The sequence below is a fragment of the Martes martes genome (genome assembly GCF_963455335.1).
Source record: "Martes martes genome assembly, chromosome: 3".
Lineage (NCBI taxonomy): Eukaryota > Metazoa > Chordata > Mammalia > Carnivora > Mustelidae > Martes > Martes martes.
Genome location: NC_137890.1, coordinates 146,732,839 through 146,757,958, shown reverse-complemented (window position 1 = coordinate 146,757,958; position 25,120 = coordinate 146,732,839). Strand labels below are relative to the sequence as shown.

Genomic DNA, 25,120 nt, shown 5'->3' with positions numbered 1-25,120 from the left:
GGCTCTGCTCGTGTCCACATTCTGTACTGAGCAAGCTCGGGGACAGGGCTGGCAGTCTGGGAGGGCAGGATTAATTAAGGGCAGTCAAAAGGCCCATCTGTCCCAAAACACTTGACTTAGCTTGCCATGGTGCCTTACCCTGCCACCAATGTATAATCTTTAAGAAGTGACCCAGAGAAGTAATGGACAGTTGCACTGAGTAGGGAGTGAGTGTCCTGGCAGAGTTTAGACACAAGAGGGATTAATTTGTGTGAGTAAAAGTCATTGTACATTAACAGAGAGCAAAGTTCTATGGAAAGGGCCACTGTGGGTAACTCAGCCTAGGGTAGACCATGGTGAGGTAATATTTTTGATTTTTTATATATATATATAATGCCCACCCATGTTTCCCTCTTCACATTAACGATTATCCAGTCTTCATCCCAATCAGGTTCCCTGTAGAATCTTCAACCTAAGGCTGTAAAAAACATGGGTGGAAAGTGACAATACCTGTAACCCAGAAATTGCTGTGGGATATGGTGAAAGCGCAGTTGAGCCCAAATTCCTTCCGAGCAGAGGGGTCATGGGGGTGCTACTGGTAGTGTGGGTAGCACGCCAGTAAGCTTCAAGGTACTCTCCCAGATGTTCGCATGCGTCCTCCAACTGATTTTCATCCAGTATAACATCAAACATCTCCTGCAGATGATAAGAAAAAAAATCCATTCTACTTACGCTTCAGGTTTTAGGCAATGAAACCTAAAATTCCACTTAATGTAGATAATAGCATTTCTTTTTTTTAAAAAATATTTTATTTATTTATTTGACAGAGAGAGACACAGCAAGAGAGGGAACACAAGCAGGGAGAGTGGGAGAGGAAGAACCAGGCTTCCCACAGAGCAGTGAGCCAGACGTGGGGCTCGATCCCAGGACTCTGGCATCATGATCTGAGCCGCAGGCAGATGACCAATGACTGAGCCACCTAGGCACCCCCAGATAATAGCATTTCTAACATGTAAGAGCAAATATCACCTTTGAGGGGCTGGACTGGCAGTTTCTAAAATTAAAGCCAAGCGAGGTGCTCCACAGTTAACCAAGTGCAAATGTGGACATTGACACGAAAAGAGAAGTGCTCATTAAATGTTCAGATCTTTCACTGTTTAGAAGTAAAAGATGAGGTGACTGTATCAGCGTCATATGTAGAATATAGCAAAAACACATTCATATCTATCCATAGATTCCTAAGGAGCTCAATGACACTTACTTGAGAATACAAGAGAAGCAAGTTAATGGCATTGAAAGAGGTGTTCTAAAACATTCTGGGCAATGACCACATCATCGGAATAAACACTTCATCTTCCAAAGTAACTACGTTGAAGGGAATAACATTGACTAAGATAATTTTCAGAATGCCTGTGAAAATGTTTTCTATCTCATGATAAAACAATATGGAAAGAAGGTTTAGGATTAATGCCAGAAAACCACATTTGGGTGATTTCTGCTACCAAAAGATCGTTGTGTGAAACAATTAAAAAAGAACAAGGCCCACGAGTATTTAATTGTGGGAAGGAAGGAGTGTCATACAAGAAGCATCTGGTATCCGTGTTTCTGTCAGTGAGGGCTTTGTCCAACATCTAGCCTCTAACCAGGAAGTGTTTTCCCCCACAAAGCAGCAAAATGGCACTTCAGCATCACAGCAGTATGGCTGGGAACACACACAGGACGGACAGTCAGAAAACCGTGGCCCCTCGCAAGGAGAAAAGCCATCCCATAGCTTAGGGAAAACACACTTCCAGCTTCCAACAGCTGGATTCACACCTTCCCTCTCACACCACCTTTGCCACTACCTACCTGCTTTTACAAGCTCATTTTGCCAAAATAAGAAACTTCCACTAATGAATCAAATACAGGGTTACTGCCATCAGCACAGATACTGTGGCTGGATTGTAGGCTCGTGGCAACTGGACAACTATGAGTTGGTGATAGGTTAGCTGACTCACTCTGGTTGGTGCGAGGCTTCCCTCAAGCAGAAGTCACCATGGCAACGATCTCTTTCCCAACATTTACTATTTGAATGTTTTCATCACACTGATCCCTACTGACCATTTTGACCTTAATTTGCAGAGCAGTTTGAAAGTCAGGGAGAAATATTTAACAGTGGCAAATGTTTAGTAATTAGGCAAAGAATAGGTGACTTCAGTCCAAACCGACTAGCTTTTGAGAGGACTCAGCCAATTCAGCTCAGGTAGAAACCTTTCCCTGGGTGCCTGGGTGGCTCTGTCAGCTGAGCAAATGACTCCTGATTTCAGCTCAGGTCATGATCACTGGGTCATGAGACTGAACCCTGTGTTGGGCTCTGCACCAGGCGTGGAATCTGCTTAAGATTTTCTCTCTCGGGCACCTGGGTGGCTCAGTTGGTTAAGCAACTGCCTCATGATCCTGGAGTCCTAGAATCAAGTCCCACATTGGGCTCTCTGTTTAAGAGGGAGTCTGCTTCTCCCTCTGACCCTCCCCCATCTCATGCTCTTTCTCTTTCTCTCGCTCTCTCTCAAATAAATAAAAATCTTAAGAAAAAAAAAAAAGATTCTTTCTCCCCCTCTGGCCCTTCTCCTCAAAAAAAGAGACTTTCCTCTTATTAGTCAATTTCAGATAGTTCTTTGTATATTTTATTTATTCATAACATATTTACTCAGTACCTATTTTGTGCTAGGCATTGTAAGCATCCAGTGGCAAAGGATACAGATATCATCCCTATGCTCAAGAAACTCTCCTCTTCTAGTGGGAGACACAAGTATTAAAATCCATAATACTCCAAGTCATACTGGGACTTTCATTCAGAAAATAAAGAGACTGAGCCAGTGAATGTTCAGAGCTGCGGCTTTAAGTTCGGAATTTAGAACGAGGTGCATAGACACAGGTGAGAGTTGAAGTTATGGGGGGGGGGAATTATAAGTAAGTCAAAGAATTCTACCTGTAGAGGGAAGAGAAGAAAAAGGATAAAGAGAGGAATCAATAGGAGAAAAAGACCATGTGGCCCACGAGAGAATGGGAAAACAGCTAGTTCCTAGTGTCAGTCAACATATATCCTTACAATAAATCCCCTGTTCCACGAAAGTAACTCAAGGGAATTTCTGCCTCTGGCTGTCAAAAGCCCCCTTCCCATTAATGTAACCCATCAGTAGGTACAAATGTCAAGTCTGAGAACTTTCCCTAATGCTCTGATATGAACTTGTATTCTTGGACAGCACTGCCGCACTGACTTGAGTGGGAGGAGAACAGCCCCCTGCCCCGCCCCCAAAGAGTGCACGCAGACTGAGAAAGATGACCCAGGAAGAAAGATGACAGTAGGCAGCCCAGGAACAAACATCTACTCTCAGCCACTGCACACTAAAACTGTCCACCAATTCTAAACTGTATGTGATTTGGAGTCTGTGGTTTACATAATTTCATTTATGTTACTGTCTACTTCACTTACATAGGTCTCATTCTTTAAGGTGGGTTCCCAAAAACGTGGGGTCTCAAAAGCTCATTTTTTTGCTTTCATAAAGTCCCAAGTGAAAGAACCTTCTGAGGACCCCTGGACTGAGGGTCCAGACTATGGGAGTCAGGACAACTAACCCGGAAAGAAAAAAACCAGGTAAGCAGCCCCCACTAAAGGGTATCATTTGAATAAGGTTTCTATCCACTTCACTGTTCCGCATGTTACACTGTCACACTGCAGATAAAATTAAACATACACTTTATTACAAGTCATTTTAATAAAGTACTCCTCTTTGCCAGTGGACAGAATTTGTATCTATCAGCACATGGCTGTTTGTTCAAGCCTCAATCATTTCTAGGAAACGGTATTTTTGCACCTGCTAAAAAGACAGCTATATGAGGAAGATGATTTGAAACCGCTTTTATGCTTTCAAAAGCACCAAGGAAAGCAAATTTCAGCTTCTGAATGAATACTGACATATGCGTCTTATTTTCAATGAAGAAGAATTTCACAGCCTGTATATCTGTGACAATTTTTCTTTTCAACTGTTTAGGAAATAACACAGCTGATAAGACCAGAGTGTTAGAATGTGAGTATGAGGGCATACACTTTTTAAAGAAATGATGAAATTCAAAGAGAAGCAGCCCCATGGGTTATGCAAATAAGCTTTGCCGATTTTTCAAAAATTTAAAGGTTCAAGTCTAATTAGTTCCTTACTGTGCCACATGTGTGAGACTTCCAGAATGGGATATGGATTCAGACAGCTATTTAATCAGCAGCAGAGGGTGTGGGTAAGGGGACGGTCACAGGCAGTGAAGAGGGACCCACTCAATGATACCATGCCCTTGGTGAATGCCCGAGATAGGGTAACACAAAAAGCTGTTTGCCAAGTTCTTCCACAGCAGACGCCTCTGGCATACTGCGATGGGATCTTTTCTTTAGCTGAGGTGGGCAGAAAGAATGTGGCTGCTCAAGTAAATACACCATGAGCAGAGGAGTCAAAACAAACTCTTGGAAAACCAGGCACAGCAGGTGCCTTTTCTGCATAAGCTTTTTGGGCAAAATGAAATACTAAAGCATTATAAATGTAAGAAGAGTGAAAACCAGGCCTCCAGCTCATCCAGTGATTCAGAGAACGAGATGACAGGAACCAGGGAAAGCAAAGACTGATGCCGAATTCAGTGGAAAGGAAGATCTGACATATCTTTTAAGAAAACCCTAGGTACTTAACATTAAGATCTGTCCGGTTGTCCATTCACAGAGCCACACAAAGTTTCCCGGGGAAGGCAGCTGAATCAAGGCAACCAACTATCCTGATCTGTCTGGGACAGAGTGTTTTTGGGTGCTTGGGACCATCAGTGTCTGAATCTGGACACTCTGAGGGGAAATGGAACAGCTGGTCACCCTAGTTTTTTACAGAAGATAGAGCACTTCTCAGTTCCTACATCGAGAATTAGAGCAGGTTCTGTTTATTTCTTTTACATTCCTTTGTGGGGGGAGATGCTGAGACAAAGTGGACAGGTCTTTCTTTATGACTATGAAATCCATCCTTTCTAGCATAGAGAGGAGGGTCTCGCAAAACCTAACATATAATTTGTAATACGTTTTATCTAGGATATTGCTATTGAATATTTCCTAATAAACAGTTCATAAAACTTAGAAATTAATTTTGCAATTTAATTTTAACTTTTTTTTTTAAGTTGGTGCATTACAGAAGACTTGCTAGGCATGAGATTAAATACATATAGACTCTCCCATGGCATGTGCAACACTTTACATTTATCTATTATGGATAGATAAAACCTTAGGCGGTGCCTATTTCCTATTTCTAAGAGGAAAAAATAAATAATAGGAGTAAGTACACTTTATTTCTTTGCTCCTAGAATACAGAGATCCTGAATCTGTTGCCATTAAAAAAAAAAGACTAGCAGATACGATTCGGTAAAATAAAATGGCTGAATGGCACATATGTAATGCTAATTATAAAATAACTAACTGATGTTTCTTTCATATCACAAGTGCATTCTTGATATTATTAAGGCTTTTGAAGTCCTGATTACTTAACTCACTGGTCAACTAGTGATGGGAAACTAGATGCTAAATTAAAAGAATCTTGAAAGACTTAGGAGGTCTTACAGGGGATAAAAGAAAGCCTATCAATACTGTGGGCTCTAGCAGCTCATCTCAGTTTCCAACTTCAGGAAACTGAATGGGAAAAGACAACCAGAATTCCTGCCACTAATTTCGGGGGCAAAACATGAAAGCAAAGAGTATCAGTAACTTTGATCCCTTGTAGTTTCTCTCTTAACAATCTGTGAGGTTCCTCATAAACCCACGCACATTTCCTCACCACGCCCCTCCATCCTGGCCATTCTTCTTCAAAAACTACAACATCTCCCAGTGTTACTGTCTGTAGAAGAGGCACCCAGTGTTTTTGTTAAGCTCAAATTAACCCAATGCTTTAAATCATAGCCCTGGTGGGAATGCTCAGTTGGTGGGGACCTAAGTCAGTGTTATCCAAGTTGGGTGGCTAAGATCCCCGCAACAAGAGTAGTCTTTGGATTGAGAGAAACTAGATCCATGCAGCCTTGTTTTATGAGGGAAACCTCTCAAACTGATTACTCTCTTTTTCAAAAGCACTATTATGAATTAAACTGTGGATGCCCAGAGGCCCTGTAATAATGAAAACACCACTGGAGACAGTCACTTTAAATAGACGGGTGAATCCACACGGTTCTAAATAATTTACATAAAACGGCTGGGAAAGAGCAGTGGAAAATTACTACCGTGATAGCAATATGGTCAAGGATACTGGGCACTATCATTCACTTCAGAGTTCTTGTGTTTACTAGAATAAATCTGAGTCTATTCAGCGATGCAAAATAAAGGGTGACAGAAGAGAACGCCTACAGTTACTGTAATGTTAGAGGTTTGCATGACTCTGTGAGGAGATGAGCTCCCCCTCTTGCAGAGAGAGCGATCAATGTCATTTTGCAAGCTCAAAAAAATTACACAGCCCAAAGAGCCACAGGGTCATCTTATGATAACACAAGCCAGCTTGTAACTAAGTAGGATTAAGGGATTATATTTCCTTTATATATTCAATTGTCTGCCCGTCTGCTTTTCTCACCATGTATTATGAGGCTCTTATTATTACCACAGTACTGGGACGATTTGAACGTTGGTCTTCTTAAAATGTACTATTTTCAATTTCTCTGAAAAGGAAAAGGGCACTAATACCTGGAAGAAGCAACATGAAATCTCACAATATACTGTATAGATGGATATTCCAATTAAAAATTTAAGCTGGTCATATTTAAAAAAAAAAAAATGGGTCCTAGTCTCATTGGCTCCTTTTCTGTCTGCATCTCACCCATTTTTTTTCTGTGAATCCAGAGCAGGCAATGAAGCAAAGTCTTCCCTCTTCCAGAATACAGCTCTCTGTGGCAGATTAAACACGGCCACTGATTCTCTGACATTCCTGAGATGGAGGGCTTATGTCCTCTCTCCTTGAGTCTGGGGAGTTCCTGAAACTCCTTTGCCTAGCAGAATGCTGTAGCATTATCTAAGGCCAGTATCTAAGCTTAAGAAATTGGAATACTTGGCTCTTGGAGACCTGGAAGCTGCTGTGTGAGAAGTCTGAATCCCTGTCAGAGAGAAGCCATGGAAAGGCCCTGAAACCACATGGAGAGAGAGAGGAGCTGGCTAAGCCCAGCCTTCCAGCCATCCCTGCTAAGCGACCATGTCAGCCACCAGCAGAATACCAAGTGCTCATTGTCTGAAGTCACTAAGTTTGAGGGAAGTTTATTGCACAGTCGCAGATAACCAAAACTTTGTCCTAGAACAAGGGTGGCAACTTTGGTTGGCTGGCAACATGGGGCCCGCCTCCAGCTCCTATAAACAAAGTTGGACTGGAACTCTCTCGTTCACTTACATATTGTGTGTGGCTGCTTTCCTGCTACCAAAGCCGAGTTGGTTAGTCTTGTGAAGACCACATGACCCACAAAACCTGAAATATTTACTTTCTGGCCCATACTGAAAAAGTTTGCTGACCCTTCTTTTTTTTCTTTTTTGTTTTCCAAAAGATTTTATTTATTTATTTGACAGACAGAGATCACAAGTAGGCAGAGAGGCAGGCAGAGAGAGAGGAGGAAGCAGGCTCCCCGCTGAGCATAGATGTATTATGAGAATCTTATTACCACAGTACTGGGGGCTCGAGCATGCGGGGCTCGATCCCAGGACCCCGAGATCATGACTCGCATTGAAGGCAGAGGCTTTAACCCACTGAGCCACCCACAAGCCCCTGCTGACCCTTCTCTTAAAAGAAGCTTTACGTATGAAACCCATGCTTCTCTTTCCAGAATATATGATAACCGGTTTGCTGCCATTCACCATCTTATGCTGACTTTGGCCAAGGCTTACGTTCTTTGGAAAGCCAGTTCACCTCTCTTGGTCTCAGTTCCCTCATTTGAAAAATGAGGTGGTTGGACTGGGTCAGTCCTTCCCTAGAAGTGTTCCATGAAACACTAAATCCACAGCATGCTCTGTGGAAAATGGTTCTGTAGACGAAATCTAGGAAACACTGTCCACTATCCTGATGGAGACACACAATGCTCATTAGCATAATAAGGCTCCTGTAGTAGAGAAACCAGTCTATCTGTGTTTACATGGTGTTTTCTCAGACACGATGGTATCAGAGCTCTCTCCCCATAGCACCTTCTGGCATCACATGGAGCCCATACTGGGAAGGACACATTCCAGGAAATACTACACTGGGTGCTCTTCAGGGTTCCTTTTTGCTTCAACAATCCCTGGGTCTTGGATACATTTTTTCTGGCGACAGAGAGCCTGCTTTTTTCAGTACTCTTTTAGATTTCCCCTTCTAAAGACTGCTGCCTTTAATTTCTTAGCAATGTGTGACTCTGCCAGTATAATCTGCTGACTTTTCAGATTGGAGATGCAGTGGCCAATTAAGCAAGCTGTAAATTCTCCTAGAGGAACTAAAATGACACAGTGATCACCAGTCTTTCAGTGACAATTATAATTATGCTCTTAAAGTAAAGCAGGGACAAATGCAGGCACATTTTTAGATTACTACTAGTTTTTATACTCCAAGGATTTTTTCACATGTGCCAACATAGAGTATAAAATTCTTTCTTGACATTACAAATGCTGTTCAAACAATATCAAATGAACATGTTTAATAATGTAAGCAGTGTTTAGAAAATATTAAACACAAAGTAACCTTACTTATCCAGACTGCTTATTTAATATTTCAAGTTATCTGATCAATTACATAAAAGAGAAATTTGCTACTGAGATAAAATAGAGCAAGGCTGTCTTCCCAGTGCATGAGGCTGTTTTGAGATTCCTGACATATGGATAAATCTTAACGTCTCACAGTATTATTTGCATTTAAGTAGGCACATATATTTTCTTGGTTCCAGCTATTTCAGAGGTAACATGTTACATTATATACACAACTACTCAATTATCAACTCTTTCAGCAGCTAAAATACATCAATTTAAATAGGACACAAGTATTTTCTCTAATAACTATTAGGAAAAAAATGTTAATAAACTCATTCTTATAGACAGATCAAAGAAACAAGTTTAATTCACCTAAAATATATCTCAATAAATCACTTATTAAGACTTACAATGTTATATACCAAAATGTGTGTCTATATTAACCTAAACTAGTAAACCAGGAGTGATTTTTTCCCCCCTAAGGGACATTTGGAAATGTCTGGAGACATTTTTGGTTGTCCCAATACAGAAGTTGTCATTGGCCAGGGATGTTGCTAACCATCATATAGTACCTAGGACAGGCTCCCATAACAAAGAATTATCCAACCCAAAATGTCAATAGTGCTGAGGTGGAGAAACCCTGATCTAACCCACTCTTTGAATCTATAAAAGATTTATAAAGTAATATCTGTAAGCATACTCAGGATCTACCAAATTGTTTGCTAAGAGTTCACTTGGCCGGGTGCCTGGGTGGCTCAGTGAGTTAAGCCTCTGCCTTCAGCTCAGGTCATGATCCCAGGGTCCTGGGATCCAGCCCTGCAAGGGGCTCGCTGCTCAACAGGGAGTCTACCTCCCCCACTCCGCCCCGCCTCTCTGCCTACTTATGATCTCTGTCTGTCAAATAAATAAATAAAATCTAAAAAAATTAAGAAAAAAAAAGAGTTGACTTACCCAACTGTAATCTTTTTTTTGAAAAACTGAAGTATAATTGACATATAATATTATATCAGTTTCAGGGGCAGGACACACTGATTCGACAATTATACACATTACAGAATGTTCACTACAAGCATAGTTACCATCTGTCACCACATAAAGTTTTTTTACAAATTATTGACTATAGTGCCTAGGCTGTACTTTTCATCCCCATGACTTATTTATTTATAATGGGAAGTTTGTACCTCTTAACCTCCTTCACCTATTTCATTTGCCCCCTCAACTACCTCCCCTCTGACAACTACCAGTTGGTTCTCTGTGTTTGATTCTATTTCGATTATGCAGTCCTGGGGCACTTGGTGGCTCAGTCATTAAATGTCTGCCTTGGCTCAGGTCATGATCCCAGGGTCCTGGGATTGAGCCCCATGTTGGGCTCCCTGCTCAGCAGGAAGCCTACTTCTCCCTCTCCCACTCCCCTTGCTTGTGTTCCCTCTCTCACTGTCTCTCTCTGTCAAATAAATAAATAACAGGGGCGCCTGGGTGGCTCAGTGGGTTAAAGCCTCTGCCTTCGGCTCAGGTCGTGATCCCAGGGTCCTGGGATTGGGCCCCGTGTCGTGCTCTCTGCTCTGTGGAGAGCCTGCTTTCTCCTCTCTCTCTGCCTGCCTCTCTGCCTGCTTGTGATCTCTGTCTGTCAAATAAATAAATAAAATCTTTAAAAATAAATAAATAAATAAATAAATAACATCTTTAAAAAAAAAAAAAAGATTATGCAATCCTTGAAGGCAGGAACATGCCTTTGAATCCCAGCATCTAGCAAGGTAACAGGCCTAATGCCTTTTTTTTTTTTTCCTTAAATTTTATTTATTTACTTGAGAGAGAGAGAGCATGCACATGTGCATGGGTGCATGAGCAGGGGGGAAGGGCAGAAGGAGAGGGAGAAGCAGGCTCCCCGCTGAGCAGGGACACCATCAAGGAGCTCCATCACAGGATCTCAGGATCCTGAGACCTAGGCAGAAGGCAGATGCCTAACCGACTGAGCCACCCAAGCACCCAGGCCTAACACTTAAATAATGTTTGCTGAATGTATTTTAGTTCTTGTAGGTGAGCCACACAACACTGAGATGACCAGATATTTTGAGTTTGTCTGATTTAATCATACAGTGACATGGATGACATTTCAGCCAAGCCCATGGATTGTTCCTTAGAAGTATCTAGGACATTTTGAAATAATAAGGATATCACTTGATATATTTTCTGCTTTATTTTTATACTTTCCTCTTCTTGGGGCTCCACAGCCTTCATGGTTTTACCAATATCTCTGCAGTGATCACTTCCATTATCTAGATAGAATCAGTCTTACAGTTGAGAAGGGTCTCGGATACCATAGTCTTCAGCCTTCACCAGAGGAGATTCCTCCCACAACTCCAACAATTGCTCATAGAGCCCACTCCGGTGGGTGAGTCTGCTCACTCTGTCCAAGGAAATCAGACAGGCCTAACTACTCTCCAGTCCACTCAGATCCGCACCCAAAACTCCCACAGATCTTGTGGCCACCTCAGGCACTTCACAGAACAAGGTCGCCTGCGCAATGTAGATCCCTCTCCATCTGTGCAGACAGACGTGCCAACGAGTTTCGAGATATTAATCTGTATTTTTCCTTTTGTATTTTCCCCCATTCTTTCCTACCACTCATGCAGGTGGCAGGATCTGGGCTTCCTTGTCTGGTGGTGGTGGAGGGGTGGGGGGGCATGCTGTGGCAGGAAATTGCCAGCTCTCCCTTTCCCTTCCTGGGCTTTGTTTCCCAAAAGCTGACATTGGTTGAGGAGATTTTGCTAACTGACTCAGGAAACAAAGGAAGGTGGGGATGCTTTTAGACATAACAAAGGCAAATAGGAAGTTCCATTAATAGCAACAAGAGGGGAAAAGAGGGAGGAGAGACCTCCTTTCCCTCAGACACAGAAAAGAAAGGAATCTCTTGCAAAGTTCAGAGAGCAGGGACTTCCCTGTCTCCTCCCTTACCAAGATTCTCTGCCCCAGATGAGGTCTGATACAGCAGAACATCCATCCTAAAGGACCACATGGGCTTGGCCAATGGTTGCCTGAACTGGAACTCTCGCCTTTAACTCCCTCTCAATTTCCTTAACAACCCCCATTACCATTTGACGACTTTGTTCTGCCCTGGAGACGTCTCTTCACAGCAAAGTTGGGGGCCAGAGACTCACCAGCTCTGTAGAGGTGGAAGGGCACAGCGCATGGAGGTTTGTTGGAGTCTGACAGACCTAGGGTTGAATCTGGGGCTCATTTCTTAATTGTTACCTCCAACAACTTTCCTAATGAGGGACTTAGCTTTCCCTTCTAGGAAGTAAGGATAATATTATCTACAAGGGTGGTCATAGAGGCCTATACTCAGATATCCTGGAAAACCAGCAGTCATGAGCGCAGTCAGCAGATAGCCTGGAGCGGGGAGATGGGGGTACTGTGGCACCTTCTGGAATGACCGCAGCATTGGTCCAAGCCAATGCCGTCCTCTCCACAGGCTGCTCCTAGCCAGTGCCTGAGCACAGCACGGGGACTAGAGCCTGAACAGTTCTGTCCAGTATGTGACAAACTTTAAGAAAAGCTACATATCAGTCTGAGGCTCCTGCTATCCATTTCTCCCTCCTTCCTCCCTTCCTTTCATGAGACTAGTCTGGTCTGGTCAGAAGGCTCTACTAGCCTGTTCTGTCCTCTTTCTCTGTTTTTAGTCTTTCATAGGTATTTTCTTCAATAAATTACACTTCTAATTCCATTTAGGTGTCTGCTTCCCAGAAGACCCAAACTGACACAACTCTCTTTATAAGACTCTTCTAAAAATTGGAAACAATAGCATAGTCCTAGCATTTGGTATCTGCTCAGTAAGGGTTAACTTCCATTAGCTGGTAAGGACTGTAGAGTCAGGGGCTGGGTAGTACATTCTTGTATTTACACACAGGGTTTGAATTAAACATTCCATTTTGTAAGTGGACTTCGTAGGCAATGTGAAGTTAGACTTCTTAACATAGCACTCCAGAATCCAGCCTTTCCAAATTATCTGTGGGGCAGGTAACAAGGTATGTGTACAGGTAGGTGGGACTGTGAGGACAGGACACTGGCTTTGGGGCCAGATAAATCTAATCTAGTTCTAATTTGTTGTGTGACCTTAGGAAAGTCATTTAACCTCTCTCCCTTCAGTAGCCTCATCTACAAAATGGGGATAATACTGCCTACCTTACTAGGTAACAGTGAAGATTAGAGATAAGCTATGTAAAGCATCTAGCTTCCCATCTGGCCTAATAAGCATCCGATAAAAGGATGCATCCTACTCTTACTGCCTTTCACTCATTCTCTTAGTCAATAAATATTTACTGTGGGCCTATCATAATGAAGGACTGAGATATAACAGTGAACCAGACAGGAACACATCCTTACAGAGCCTGACAGGTTAGCCATGGCAGAATGGAAAGTATATTTGATAATTTTAACAGAAACACCTAGGTGGTGCTTATTCCTTGCCAGGCTCTGTCCTAAGAGCTTTACCGCATACTCACTCATTGAAACCTTACACCAACCCAGTGAGGAAAGCACTTGCTCAAGATTACAAAACCAGTGTGGATTTGAACATGGGCAATCTGGCTTCAGAGTCCATGCTTTTAACAGCTATGCTGTATTGTCTCTCTAAACAACTGAATTAGATTTTATGCTTCCACAGAGCATAAATGATCCTTACACAAGTATATATTTAAAAACCTAGTAAATTAAATCAGTAGGAAAGACAGTTATTTTCTTTAGAGAAACACAGGCACAGAAGTAGTAAATCAGCTGAGCAGTAGACACGGATCAGCCACTGGTGACCCACGGGAGAACAGTCAGCACCTCCCCCCACCCAAATCCCTGCCATTTTCTTGGCTTCCACCTCAGCAGCTGCTTTCTGGCAATGGCACCAGGACATATGTTGCTATAATGTAATTTTCATCTTACTTAACCCTGACCTCTTCATCTTCTATAACCATAGGGCTCTTCTAGTTCCCATAAATTCTCAACCTTCAAGGTCACATCTTTTCTGCCTACTGGAACTTTCTGGCAGAAAAATTAAAGGAAAGTCAAATCAGTATGTTTTATTTGTTTTTCTCTTTTCATAAACGTGTCCCCATCACTGGATTAAGTAGTCTGCCGAGTATTTGCACAGTCATCATGGTAGCAGGCAAGCGATGGGACACTGGACACTAGGTTTAGTTCTTCTTACACGGCAGACATACCCAGAACTGGTGTATGTAGCCAACAGGACAGCAGCAGTTTGTGCGAAAAACCCCTTATGTTTATGACAACAGATCATCACCATCATTCTAGAACAAAATGACAATGGTAATGGGAAAACAAAAAACACGCCAGCCTCTCCTGTCCCAGCAAGAATGACGAACGCAAAAAAATGATGGTACTTACTGGGGGACATTGTGCAAGTTTATCAGCTGCCACCAGTTGAACATTTAAGTGTTTGCTTTGGGACTTTCCTCTAGACTTAATCAACCGCTGTAAAACCTGATAGAAGACATGAATCAATGAGTTAAAAGAAAAATGAATAAACCAAGGCTTTTTAATATAGTCTGGCTAGCCCTGAGTATTAATAGAGAGGAAATACAATATGAAAAATGATATATATAAACTCTGTAATGACATCACCCACTTACACTGGCTCTCACTTGCAGAGGCTTTGATATGTACATCTTATTCTCTCTCTGTGTGGGGTCCTGGAGGGATCTCAAGTTCCTGCCCTAGATTTTACCCAGAGATTTTATTTTTTTATTTATTTACTTTCAAACATTTTTTAAAGAGTGTATTTATTTATTTGACACAGAGAGCGAGCACAGCAGGGGGAGTGGGGGAGGGCGAGGGAAAAGCAGACTCCACACTGAACAGGAAGCCTGACACTGGGGCTCAATCCCAGGACCCTGAGATCATGACCTGAGTGGAAGGCAGACACTTAACTGACTGAGCCACCCAGGTGCCCCTACTCAGAGAAATTAGAGCCCTGCAAAAGTGGAGGAACTGATCTGTACCAGGTCATTTATGTCCAAATTCAGTGAAGTAATATTTTAGATCACTATCTCAATATCAGATAAGTATCAGTCATTTATATATCTGGTCCTTTTAGTTACTGATAATTATTGAGGTGTTCTAGTTTACATTAACAAGATTTCACATTAGAAATCTAGGCAAAACATTTGCACTGGCATATAAACCAGTGATTATCTATAAACCAGTGATTATCTGTGTCATTCAGGCATGGCTATAACTGCACTTGCCATAAACTCCCTCTCCCTTTCATTTTTTTTTTTTAAGCTGAAATAGGGCCCTCACCCCAAAATAGTACTGGTCGGTGAGGCTCTATGACACCTCAGCGTGTACGTCCACAGGAGCCCCTGTTCCTACACTTAATGACCCCATGGTGGCTGGGGCAGCGGGCAAAAGAGGTTGAAATCTATTCCGCTGCAATGAAGGGTGTCTGAATCCTGCTCAGTGCGGGGCCAAAGAGACCTCAAGGTGGTCAAGGCAGATTCAATCCATTCTAATGGTTCCCAAAAGGTCCTGGGTTGGTCAAGTCCATCCCGTGCAAATGAGTGCCTGCAGAGACGGAAGGCTGAGGGCGGGGGAAGGACACAGCTTCTTTTGACGTTCTCCACCTGTGAGAGGCGACTACTGCTCTGGTTGGAAGTTGAATTACATCATAGCGCTAAACTGCACTCTTGGAAGCACTGAAAATAAACTAATTATTAAGGTAACACCTCCCTAGGATATCTATTTCACATTAACTTTTTAGAATATCATCACTTCTTAAAAATGAAAGAACAGCCTAATCAAAAGAGACCAATTTGAGGCTGTCTCACTTTTATTTTTATCTACCTTTGTGGCATAAAGATACAAGGGCAGATATCCCACTGTGTTTAATCACAGAATACCTTATTCCTTGGAGACCCAACCTGAGCACATATATAATGTCTATAATTTTTCCATAAGAGATTTTATACAGTGATGTTTGGCTTTATATATGATAAATGTATATACCTTTCTGAACTATGTACTCGCTCAGTCGGGGAGAGAATATATGTGCTACAAGAATCAATATTGCCCAAGAAATTAACTAAGATATAACCTAAAGTCTCTGAAAAGCCACACTTCCTTTTCCATACCTTTCTTGATTTTTTATTTCTATTGTATTCTTGCATAACTGCGCCTCTGGGGAACCACAATAGAGAGTAACCTTCTTTAAAACAATGGCTATGCTTTATTTGCTATCTTAGAATTTCTAGAACTTGGACAGACTGTGGGAATTAAAAACTGCCCATTAAAAGGCATCTCAAGATATTCTCCTTACCCACTAACAACAAAGCACAGAGCAAAGAATATTCCAAAGGAAATGAGCTTCTAATCCGTAAGGCAGAAATGAGCTAATTACCTTTGGAGATGAGACTTTTACATGAACAATAATTGGTGCTAAAGAAGTCTTTATAAGTTGCGCTGGGTGATTGATGGTGTCTGCGTCAAGAACAACCAGTTGCAAAGATCTCGCCAACTCAAAGATTCTTTCAATTTCACTTTGTACTTCCGCTAAAAGGAGAAATAACACGTTAACAGGACATAGTTATTTTTATTAATTAATTCTTACATTTAAAAACGTAGTATCCCTTTCAGATGTTTGTCTAAATTGCAAAACACACGTTTTGAATTTCATACTTCTGTTCACTTAAGATCTTTTCTAAAGAGAGAGAGAGATGGGTTGAGTTTTGAGTTTTACATAAAACAAAAAATTTGGTGAAAAAAATTGAGATGGCTCTCTTAACTCACTTCTTTTTTTTTTTTTTTCTTAACTCACTTCTTACACTTGCTCTGAAATTTAGCTATTTATATAGCTAGGTTGTTTACGACTGTTGCTTTCTTCTAAAGAACTTTTATTTTTTTTTTTTTAAGATTTTACTTATTTATTTGACAGAGAGAGAGAGAGAGAGATCACAAAGAGGCAGAGAGGCAGGCAGAGAGAGAGAGGGAGAAGCAGACTCCCTGCTGAGTACAGAGCCCGATGCCGGGGTTGATCCCAGGACCCTGAGATCATGACCTGAGCTGAAGGCAGAGGCTTAACCCACTGAGCCACCCAGGTGATCCTAAAGGACTTTTACTTTATCTATGAAAGCTGAAACCACATTTAGGAAAGACTTGAAATACATGTGTAGAGCAACATCACATGGAAAGCAAATTACACAGAGATATTTCAACCAATCAACAATTTATATATTAATATTCTGTAACTATGTTTTTTAAAAATCCCACAACTCATCTGTGTTGAATGACTTGCATATTTTTCATCCAGGGTTAAATGTTGGGTCTACTCTTACAACTAACATACTGCTATGTCTTAATTCAAGTATTAGGGCTGGTACACTTGTTCTAGGGAATAATTTTCAGTACTAAAGAAAAAAAAAAAACCTAAAGCAATTATATTATAAATGCTGAAATGTCTTGAGAATGAAAATCTATCCAACTGTCTGTAATGGACAAGTGACCTGAATCCCTGCACAAATTTGGTCAAATAAAAAAATCTAGTTATTCTCCACGTCTGAAGCAATCCAGCTATTTTTAAAACAAAGCAGATTATCGATAAAAACAAAATTTGGCTTTCTAAAACAGAAAAAACTTTTTCATATATATTTTATAAATTATCTGATTTATTGGGTCATGTCCAAAGTCTGAATTAGACTACTTAATTTTAAGAGAGATGATCTTGTTTTGCTTTTTACTTATTTTTATTTTTGGCTTATGTATTATAGGCATGACCTAGCAATGTTGTAATCTTGTTTAAATTACACAGAGTAGACAAAGTTACCTAATATAAATCACTTCAAATATGGTCTAGGAAAGAGGTGATGTTGCTCTAAATATACTCATTGAAAAGGTTTTCTACCAGAAAGCCATGATTTGTTTTATTTACCCAGTATATATTCAAGTTCATGTCACCCACCCAAAAATCCTCCCTTCCATAACAGGGTCTGCAGGAGTATGAATGCCCAAGACTACCCTGTAATTCTACTTTTGTGGGATTTGCATAATAGCCTAAAATTCTTCCCACAAAATCTCTGATGTTTAATGCATGATTTGTATTAGAAACAGGAATTTCGAGAATGAACATAGCTATTATTTTTCATATGACCCAATCCTAATGGTCTGAAAGATTTTATATTGCTTTGAAATGTGACTAGCTCCCAAGACATTTATGTAAAGAATTTGGACAATAAGGCTCATTTGCAAAATTCTTCTGAAATCACACACTACATTTGTTAATAATAATAATATACCTTTCCCTTTTTTTTTCTCATATGTCAAAAACAGTTAAAAAGGATTCTTCTTATGAGAGAAGTTCAGAAAATAAAGTGTTTGTACTGTAGCAGATTTTAGCCTCTGGTGGTTGAGTATGTTCTCCATTTGTTGTTGTCATTAAATTGCCACTAGTTTAACTCCTGGCCAGGGCTATTGTAGACCAAGTCTGCATTACTTTAAGTTTCAAATCTGAAAACAATGTTTCCTGGGGTAGCAAAAAGGTAGTGAGGCAAAATGGACTGCTCTAGTACAAAGAACCCTTGAGGCACACCGTGTAAATACTACAGAAATACCTGGCCTTATTTACTCTGCATAAGCAATGAGGTAAACATGGTTTTTGACCTGTGCAGAGGGCAAGCACATCCAAGGCTTAGCCAACATAAAACTCTTAGGCAATGGACATTCTGGCATGAGTGGAGAGGTGCTTGGGCAAGCAAGCCAGAAGGCTGCAGAGGCCATACTATATACCAGAGTGGGTCCATATTTGGATAATATATATTTGGAATTCAATACATAGACTGAGAGAGAGAACAGCATTTATATCTACATAGCCTATTTTCTTAAAAAAAAAAAAAAAAAAAAAGCAAATCCAGCAATCTTGACTTCCCATGCTGATTCTCAGAGGATTCCAATGGAAGTTTCATCGTAATCTTATTCCAGACAAATGGGGCTGAGAAGTCATGGACTATGATGCTGGAAGAATCTCAATGAACACTTCTATAACTTGACCATGACCAGTCTAGACCCATCTCTCTCCAGCATCTCTGTCACCTGTGACCTTTCTTATATCCAAATGCTTAAACTACTCCAATGGCTCCTTTGGGTTCAGGGCAATATTTCCCAAAGTGAGTATCCTCGAACACTAATCCCTTAAGATATCCTAAGGGGAAAAAGGGATTTTTATTTTATTTTTATTTATTTATTTAGTTAGTTTTTTGCAAAATATCTCAGGCTCTAATAGTTTCTTTTGGAATTTCAAACATGCATTGCCTTTCTGTTTTAATGGCTCTCAGAAGCCTTGCAGTAAAGATGGCCAACTGTTTAATCCAAATTTCCAAATTTGACTATGGAAAACATTTTGGATGTAACAACTATTAGTACCCTTTACAATTCACATTTCATAGAGTCTACTTTGGAGGTTTCTTTAGCAAGGCATACTTAGAGCCTTAACACACTGACCTCAACCTACTTTTACAGTCTCTTCCCCTGTTGCTCCCAAACTATGGCACCCACTCCCCTTTTCTAAGCATTCTCTGCACAAACTACTTGTTTATCAACCTAGCAATGTTTTTTACATGCTGACCTCTTTGCACATTCTTGTCTGCCTTGAAGAACCAGCTCAAATATAACTTCTTCAAAGTCTTCTCTGACACCTCTTACTCCCTACCCTTCTTTCTTTATACCCCTAGCTCTTGGCTCATAATTCCATTGTCAAACAGCATTTAACCATCTGCCCCCTCTTCCCAGTGGCTTATGGCTAAGATACTTTTTCTTAGTTATGTTTGTACTTCCACAGTCTAGCATAATGCATGGCACATAACAATAAACATGTGATGGGGGAATGTACAAATGTGCATTAACAAGCAGGCGAATGGACATAGGTGGTTCACAAAGTGGTTATTATAACAGATTGACATTAAATTAATTCTAACGGTTGTAGGTATATGAATTTGCAAAGCAAAGGGAAAAGTCAGTAAACTGACATTCACCTTGTTTTGTCCTCACTATTTATACCGACTCCACTCACTGACTGAAACACGTGACTGGATTATACAGAATGACTTCTAGGAATATCCATGAGACTCTTGGTTGGGGTAGATGGTTAGAGTCAGCAACCTCATATACGTGCTTAAGTGTTTTTTAACCTCTCATTATACGTCAGAGGAAGGAGTAATTAAAAGTCAAAGGCACTTTGTGGAGTGAAAAGGACAGTGGAAGATAGAACAGACAGTGGATGCTTGTTTAAGAAATCTTCAATCTAATTTGGCATCCTTGTCTCCCACAACATTTAACTTTAGTCAGTCACCTAATATGATTCATCATCATCAACTCTTGCATTGTTACTTCCTTAAGGTCAAAATACTGTGTCTTTAAGAGTGTTTTACTCTGTATGTGATGGATCTAAACACTGAGCTAAGGAAAGAACCACTGATGTCCAGGATCCTGCCCTCACAAGGACTGACAACTATTCCATTGGTATGTTTAACATTCTTTCATAAAGCAACCAGCCAACAAATATTTATTGAACAATTATCATGTGTCAATCCCATGCCAGGAATATAGAGATGATACTTTGTAGCCTCTTTCTAATCTGTGCAGTTCTTGGCTCAGGGTCAAGATTCAGCCTCCAACAAATTCTTGTTGGGTTGTTTGGGTGTGCAAGCTATCCTGGATTTTTGTTTTGTTTTGTTTTCTATCATCATCTCAGTAGTTTAAGATGTTGTGACACAGAAGACCCCTATCTTTACTACCCCTGCCCACGAGGAAGAGGGGAATAAAACAAACTGCCCTCAGAATGTGAATGCAAGAGAGACTCCTAGAAAGTTACAAGTGGACTATACCACTCTTGGCAATCACAGAAAGCACAACACAGGCTTTGAGATGAACGTCGTGATTCCCCAGCAGCATGGACTTGTTTCTGTGGATGGTGATTCCATCTTCCACAGCCCTATTCACACATGGCTTTATAAAGTAGCTAAGCATATACTGAGTAAGGGACAGGTGGGGCTAGGTAAGGAGAGATAGGTAGAGGGCTATGTGACTGGGCTCACATGGGGGCTATGTGTTCAGGCTCACAGAAAACCCAGATGTGGAAAATGCTGAGGCGTACAAAACCAGAGATGAGGGAATATAACGAGACTAATGAGTCTACCTCATTTGTCTTAAATGTCAGAAATATCTCTGTAACAGCTACAGTTGGGCCACTGAAAATTACCAAACTTCAAAGAAAAAGTAAACATAGTGCCAGCAGTGATAGAGATGTCAAGATTCAAGTTCCCCAGTCAGTTCTCAATAAAAGACCACCATGGAAAACCCACAGTGGCAACCCATTCGGGACCTCTCTCACTTTAGAGAATTTTTCCCCTCTCCTTTCTATTCTCACCTTCACTTAATAAACTTTCACTTCACCCTTTTGTATCTCTGAGAGTCATTCTTTGACTCATTGAGACAAGCGGCCCGCTATCTTGTAACAATAGGGCATTTTTTCCATCTCCATCATGGTGAATTTCAGAACGCTTTCTGACTGTGCTCCAGGAAAGACACATTTAATGCTCATGGCTATTTCCACGTAAAGATGGGATTATTCACAAAGACCCTATTATCTAGCTTTCTACTAAAGATCCGAGAAGGTTGAACATCTCATTTCTTTTCATGTCATATGTGACTCAGGCATGACAGATACCGTTAGTCTCATTGAGAAGCTGGGGCAGAGTGGAGGTGAGTGGTTTTGTGTGGTTAGGCAGTAACACACCAGGAGAGCCCACTGAGGATTCTTCCCACCAGACTACTAATGAACTAACTGACTAGAGCTGAGAGAGGAGGCTCTGGCTGCTGTAGGATTCTGTTCCCTTCTTTTCCATGGATAGCATTCTCTTCAGTTAATCGGCACTTCCCCATTCAAAATGGGGAGCAAACTGGAAAAGACATTCACAAACGAAACACGAAAGCATAGCTTGGACAAGTACCACATTTGAACATCTTACCTAAGCTGGACCGAGTGTTCGAACGTTCAATTATTGCTCTCTTGCTGGGATTATTTAGGACAGACCTCTTAGCAAGAGAAATATCAGCTGTCACTCTTGTTATTGATATCCTATGAATAGGAACACAGAACAGAACAAGCCAGTAAAAAAGGTCATGGGGCTTTCAAGTGATTTATAACCACAGTACTTAATAACCACTCTACATACGGCACTACAACCACAGTATAATAAACATTGGCCACAAGTATATAAACAGGTTTTGGCATGTATTAAAATATAAGCTGGGTAGAATGGAAGAAGGTTTTGACTATTTAACCAAAACCCAAACCCAAACAAAAACCTGTTGTTAAAAATGCAGCTCTTCCTTCACTATTACCTACCTTGCCAAATTCTCTTCATAATGCACACCATACCAGGAGGGAATCAAAACATATGAATTAACCATGCTCTTTCTGGGAAGCAGCAGTACAGTTTCCTTTCAATTCGCATTTGATTTGCTCTTGAACAAGACCTCCAGGAACTACGAATGTTCTACCCAGGCATATCAATGCTGCTGGCCAAAGGGGAAAGCCTTCTTCATTTTCATCAGCGACACTAAACCAGTTGGGAGTGATGTTGCGTTCCTGGTGCTCAACAGCTACATCATGATACAAGAAGCATGTCCCCCTAGGCCCAAAGGAACCTTCATTTCTAAGAATATGGAAAATATGGTTTCTCATCTGCAGGCACAAGATTCTTCAACATATTTGCTTAAGACTTGGAATGCATAAAGTGGGGAGCCATGAGACACTAGAGTTGAGGACGATGTGAGGATTGTCCAAGGATTCTGGTAAGTCAGAAAGTTTCCTGCAGTTACGCAAAAGAATAAAGCACAGACACGGCAAATGTACAGAGAGAGGCGTCTACCTGCATATGATTGATCCCATAAGGATCTCTGGAATTTACAGTTTTACAGTTCTTTACCTTAAACTGGCATTCATCCATTTCAGATGATTATCTACCTGGAGAATGCAAAGAATGCCTCTCTGAGCCACCACTGCCACCATGGACCTTTCTCCATTCTCATTTTCAGTGCTTGGCAGTGCTCTGGAAAGGACACAAAAGAGGAGTGTCCCTTCCCTTTGTGCTCAGTGCACCTGTTCTCCTTCATTTTTATATTCCTTTGGGGGTTGGGGCAGGGGAGAGTTGTAAACAATAGCTGAGCCCCCTGTCATCTCACACCTGTTTTGGAATACCATCAGCCCTCTTAGGAGACTCTTTACCTGACTTCAGTGACCCAAAGCCTTAAGGAAAATTTAAAATACTCCTTTTCACAAATGACTGGAAATAGCTTGTTTAAAGCAACAGGCTGTACAAAAGTTCGGATGTCATTTTAACGCAAAGCACCTTCTCATGTCATTATATTGTATTTATAAGCTGTAGATGGTACGTTTTAAATTTTTAAATTTTTTAGACTTTTTAAGCACTAATAAATTATTTGAGGCATCTTCAAATTATCTTCTGCAGAAACCAAGGGTTCTGTGAAATACCGCAGGTCACTGAGAACACTGAAGGGAAGCTGAGTTGGCGGAGGGCCAGAGTTCCCCCTGCCCATGCCAGGCAAACACCTCTGTATTTCTGTTTTCTACATTGGGGCTTTATATATGATTTCATTGTAAAAAGCCGTTCAGCTGCTAAAAGACATTGGAAAACACGGGTCAAGTACAACTTCTTCATTTTGCCAAGAAAACTGAGACACAGAGAGGAAGTTCCACTCACTGATTAGTTCCTCTCACTGATTAGTGAGAGGCTAAGAAGGCCTAAAACCCAGGCCCCCAAACACCAGGCAGTGCTTAGTCACCTGACTCATAAGTCTCTTAGTTTCAGTTTTCTTCTCTAGCAACCCTGAATGCCCAGATGCAAGCCAAATTGTCAAGAGCAGATGCAGTCAACCTTGGCCATATGCAGAAAGGTGGTCAGGGTTTCAGTGAGGTTCAAGTCAAGTGCATCTCATGTCTCAGTCTCCATTACTCAGTTGGCCTTTGCATCCTAAGGTATGGAATCTCACGGGCAGTCCTGCGCTCCCAGCCCTTTAATTTACAGAATAGGGTTTGCTTGTTTATTTTTGTGTTTCTGTTTGTCTGTTGTTTTAAGAATAGAGTTGCTGGTTAGAAACATGGAGTTAAGTTCCAGAGCAATTCAAATCTATGACTGGAGAGAAGAGGGTTAATTTAGGAACAGAATTCAACTTTCTAGAATAAAGACTTTCGGAGGGCCTAAAATGTTTGTTCTGCATAAGGGAGATCAAGTTTGCTAGTTCTCTATAAGCCAAGTAGTAACCTTCATTTCTTAAAATTTCAAAGGATTACCAACAGGTGTATACTCTTATTTTTTCTGGATTTTAAACATGTTTACGAAGCTATTTTCAAACACACACAGAGTTTTACAAGCTTTTACAAGTTCTACAAAAAAGCAAGCAAACAAACAACACACATACACACAGAAAAAAAACTGCTTCGTGTATTTCACAAATAGGAAAAGGTATGGACAATAAGCATTCTTTTTCTTGTTTTATTTGTCAACAAAATGCCAGCAAATTTGTTAATCTAAGTTATTTCTCAAACATCTTTTTAAAAAAGATTTATTTATTTATTTATTTTAGAGACTGGGGAGGGGGGCAGCAGGGAGAGGGAGAGGGAGAGAGAGAATCCCCAAGCGGACTCCCCACCAAGCATGGAGCCCATCACGGGGCTCGATCCCAAGACCCCAACTGAGATCACAACCCGAGTAGAAAACAAGATTCAGCCACTTGGCAAGTATTATTACAAGTTATTATTGGCAAGTATTATTACAAGTTATTATTATTACAAGTTATTTCTTAGTAACAGTACACATGCATGCATGAAAGAGCTAAGGGCAAGACAGACACTGCCCCAGAAACCTTTCAGTAAGACAAAAAAGAGGCTTCTATTTTCCATACAAAGATGCTTACTATTACCAAAGTCAGACACCAAATCCAAACTATTTTTTGTAAAAGGCTTCCCAGCAATACAATTGAAGTTTATATACATTTTTTAGTTTTATATACTTTAAAAATATATTTTGTATACTAGTTATATATTTATTATAATTATTTTTTTTACTTAGAACAATCCCCTTTCTACTTCTTTTCTTGCTGTACTTATTCCCCCCAGTGTCTTTCCGTACTTCCATGCATCTTATTAGAGATATGTCTTTTAAAAGTTCCCTAGGAAACTTTTCCGTGACATAGTGTCAGTGATTGCTGACTGGTAGGTAAACGCTAACAGAAGTTCAGTTCCTCAGCGAACTGGTAGCAGCAAATGTCACTGAAAACTAGCAAAAACTGTTCTCTGAATCTAAGCAAATCTGAATCCCATTTATTCTTTATTTC

At 40.7% G+C, this 25,120-nt stretch overlaps 1 protein-coding gene across 3 annotated transcripts in view; it reads right to left on the bottom strand.

Annotated features, from left to right (window-relative positions):
• Positions 1-25,120, bottom strand: part of CACNB4 (calcium voltage-gated channel auxiliary subunit beta 4) — a gene marked incomplete at both ends in the record, with an annotated part of 240,399 nt that overhangs the window by 2,224 nt on the left and 213,055 nt on the right. For all 3 annotated transcript variants that reach the window (XM_080798892.1, XM_080798893.1, XM_080798894.1), the window contains 4 exons: positions 490-675; positions 14,102-14,197; positions 16,113-16,264; positions 21,730-21,839. In XM_080798892.1, coding sequence (XP_080655018.1) covers positions 490-675; positions 14,102-14,197; positions 16,113-16,264; positions 21,730-21,839 — 544 coding nt within the window. The remainder of the gene's footprint in view (positions 1-489; positions 676-14,101; positions 14,198-16,112; positions 16,265-21,729; positions 21,840-25,120) is intronic.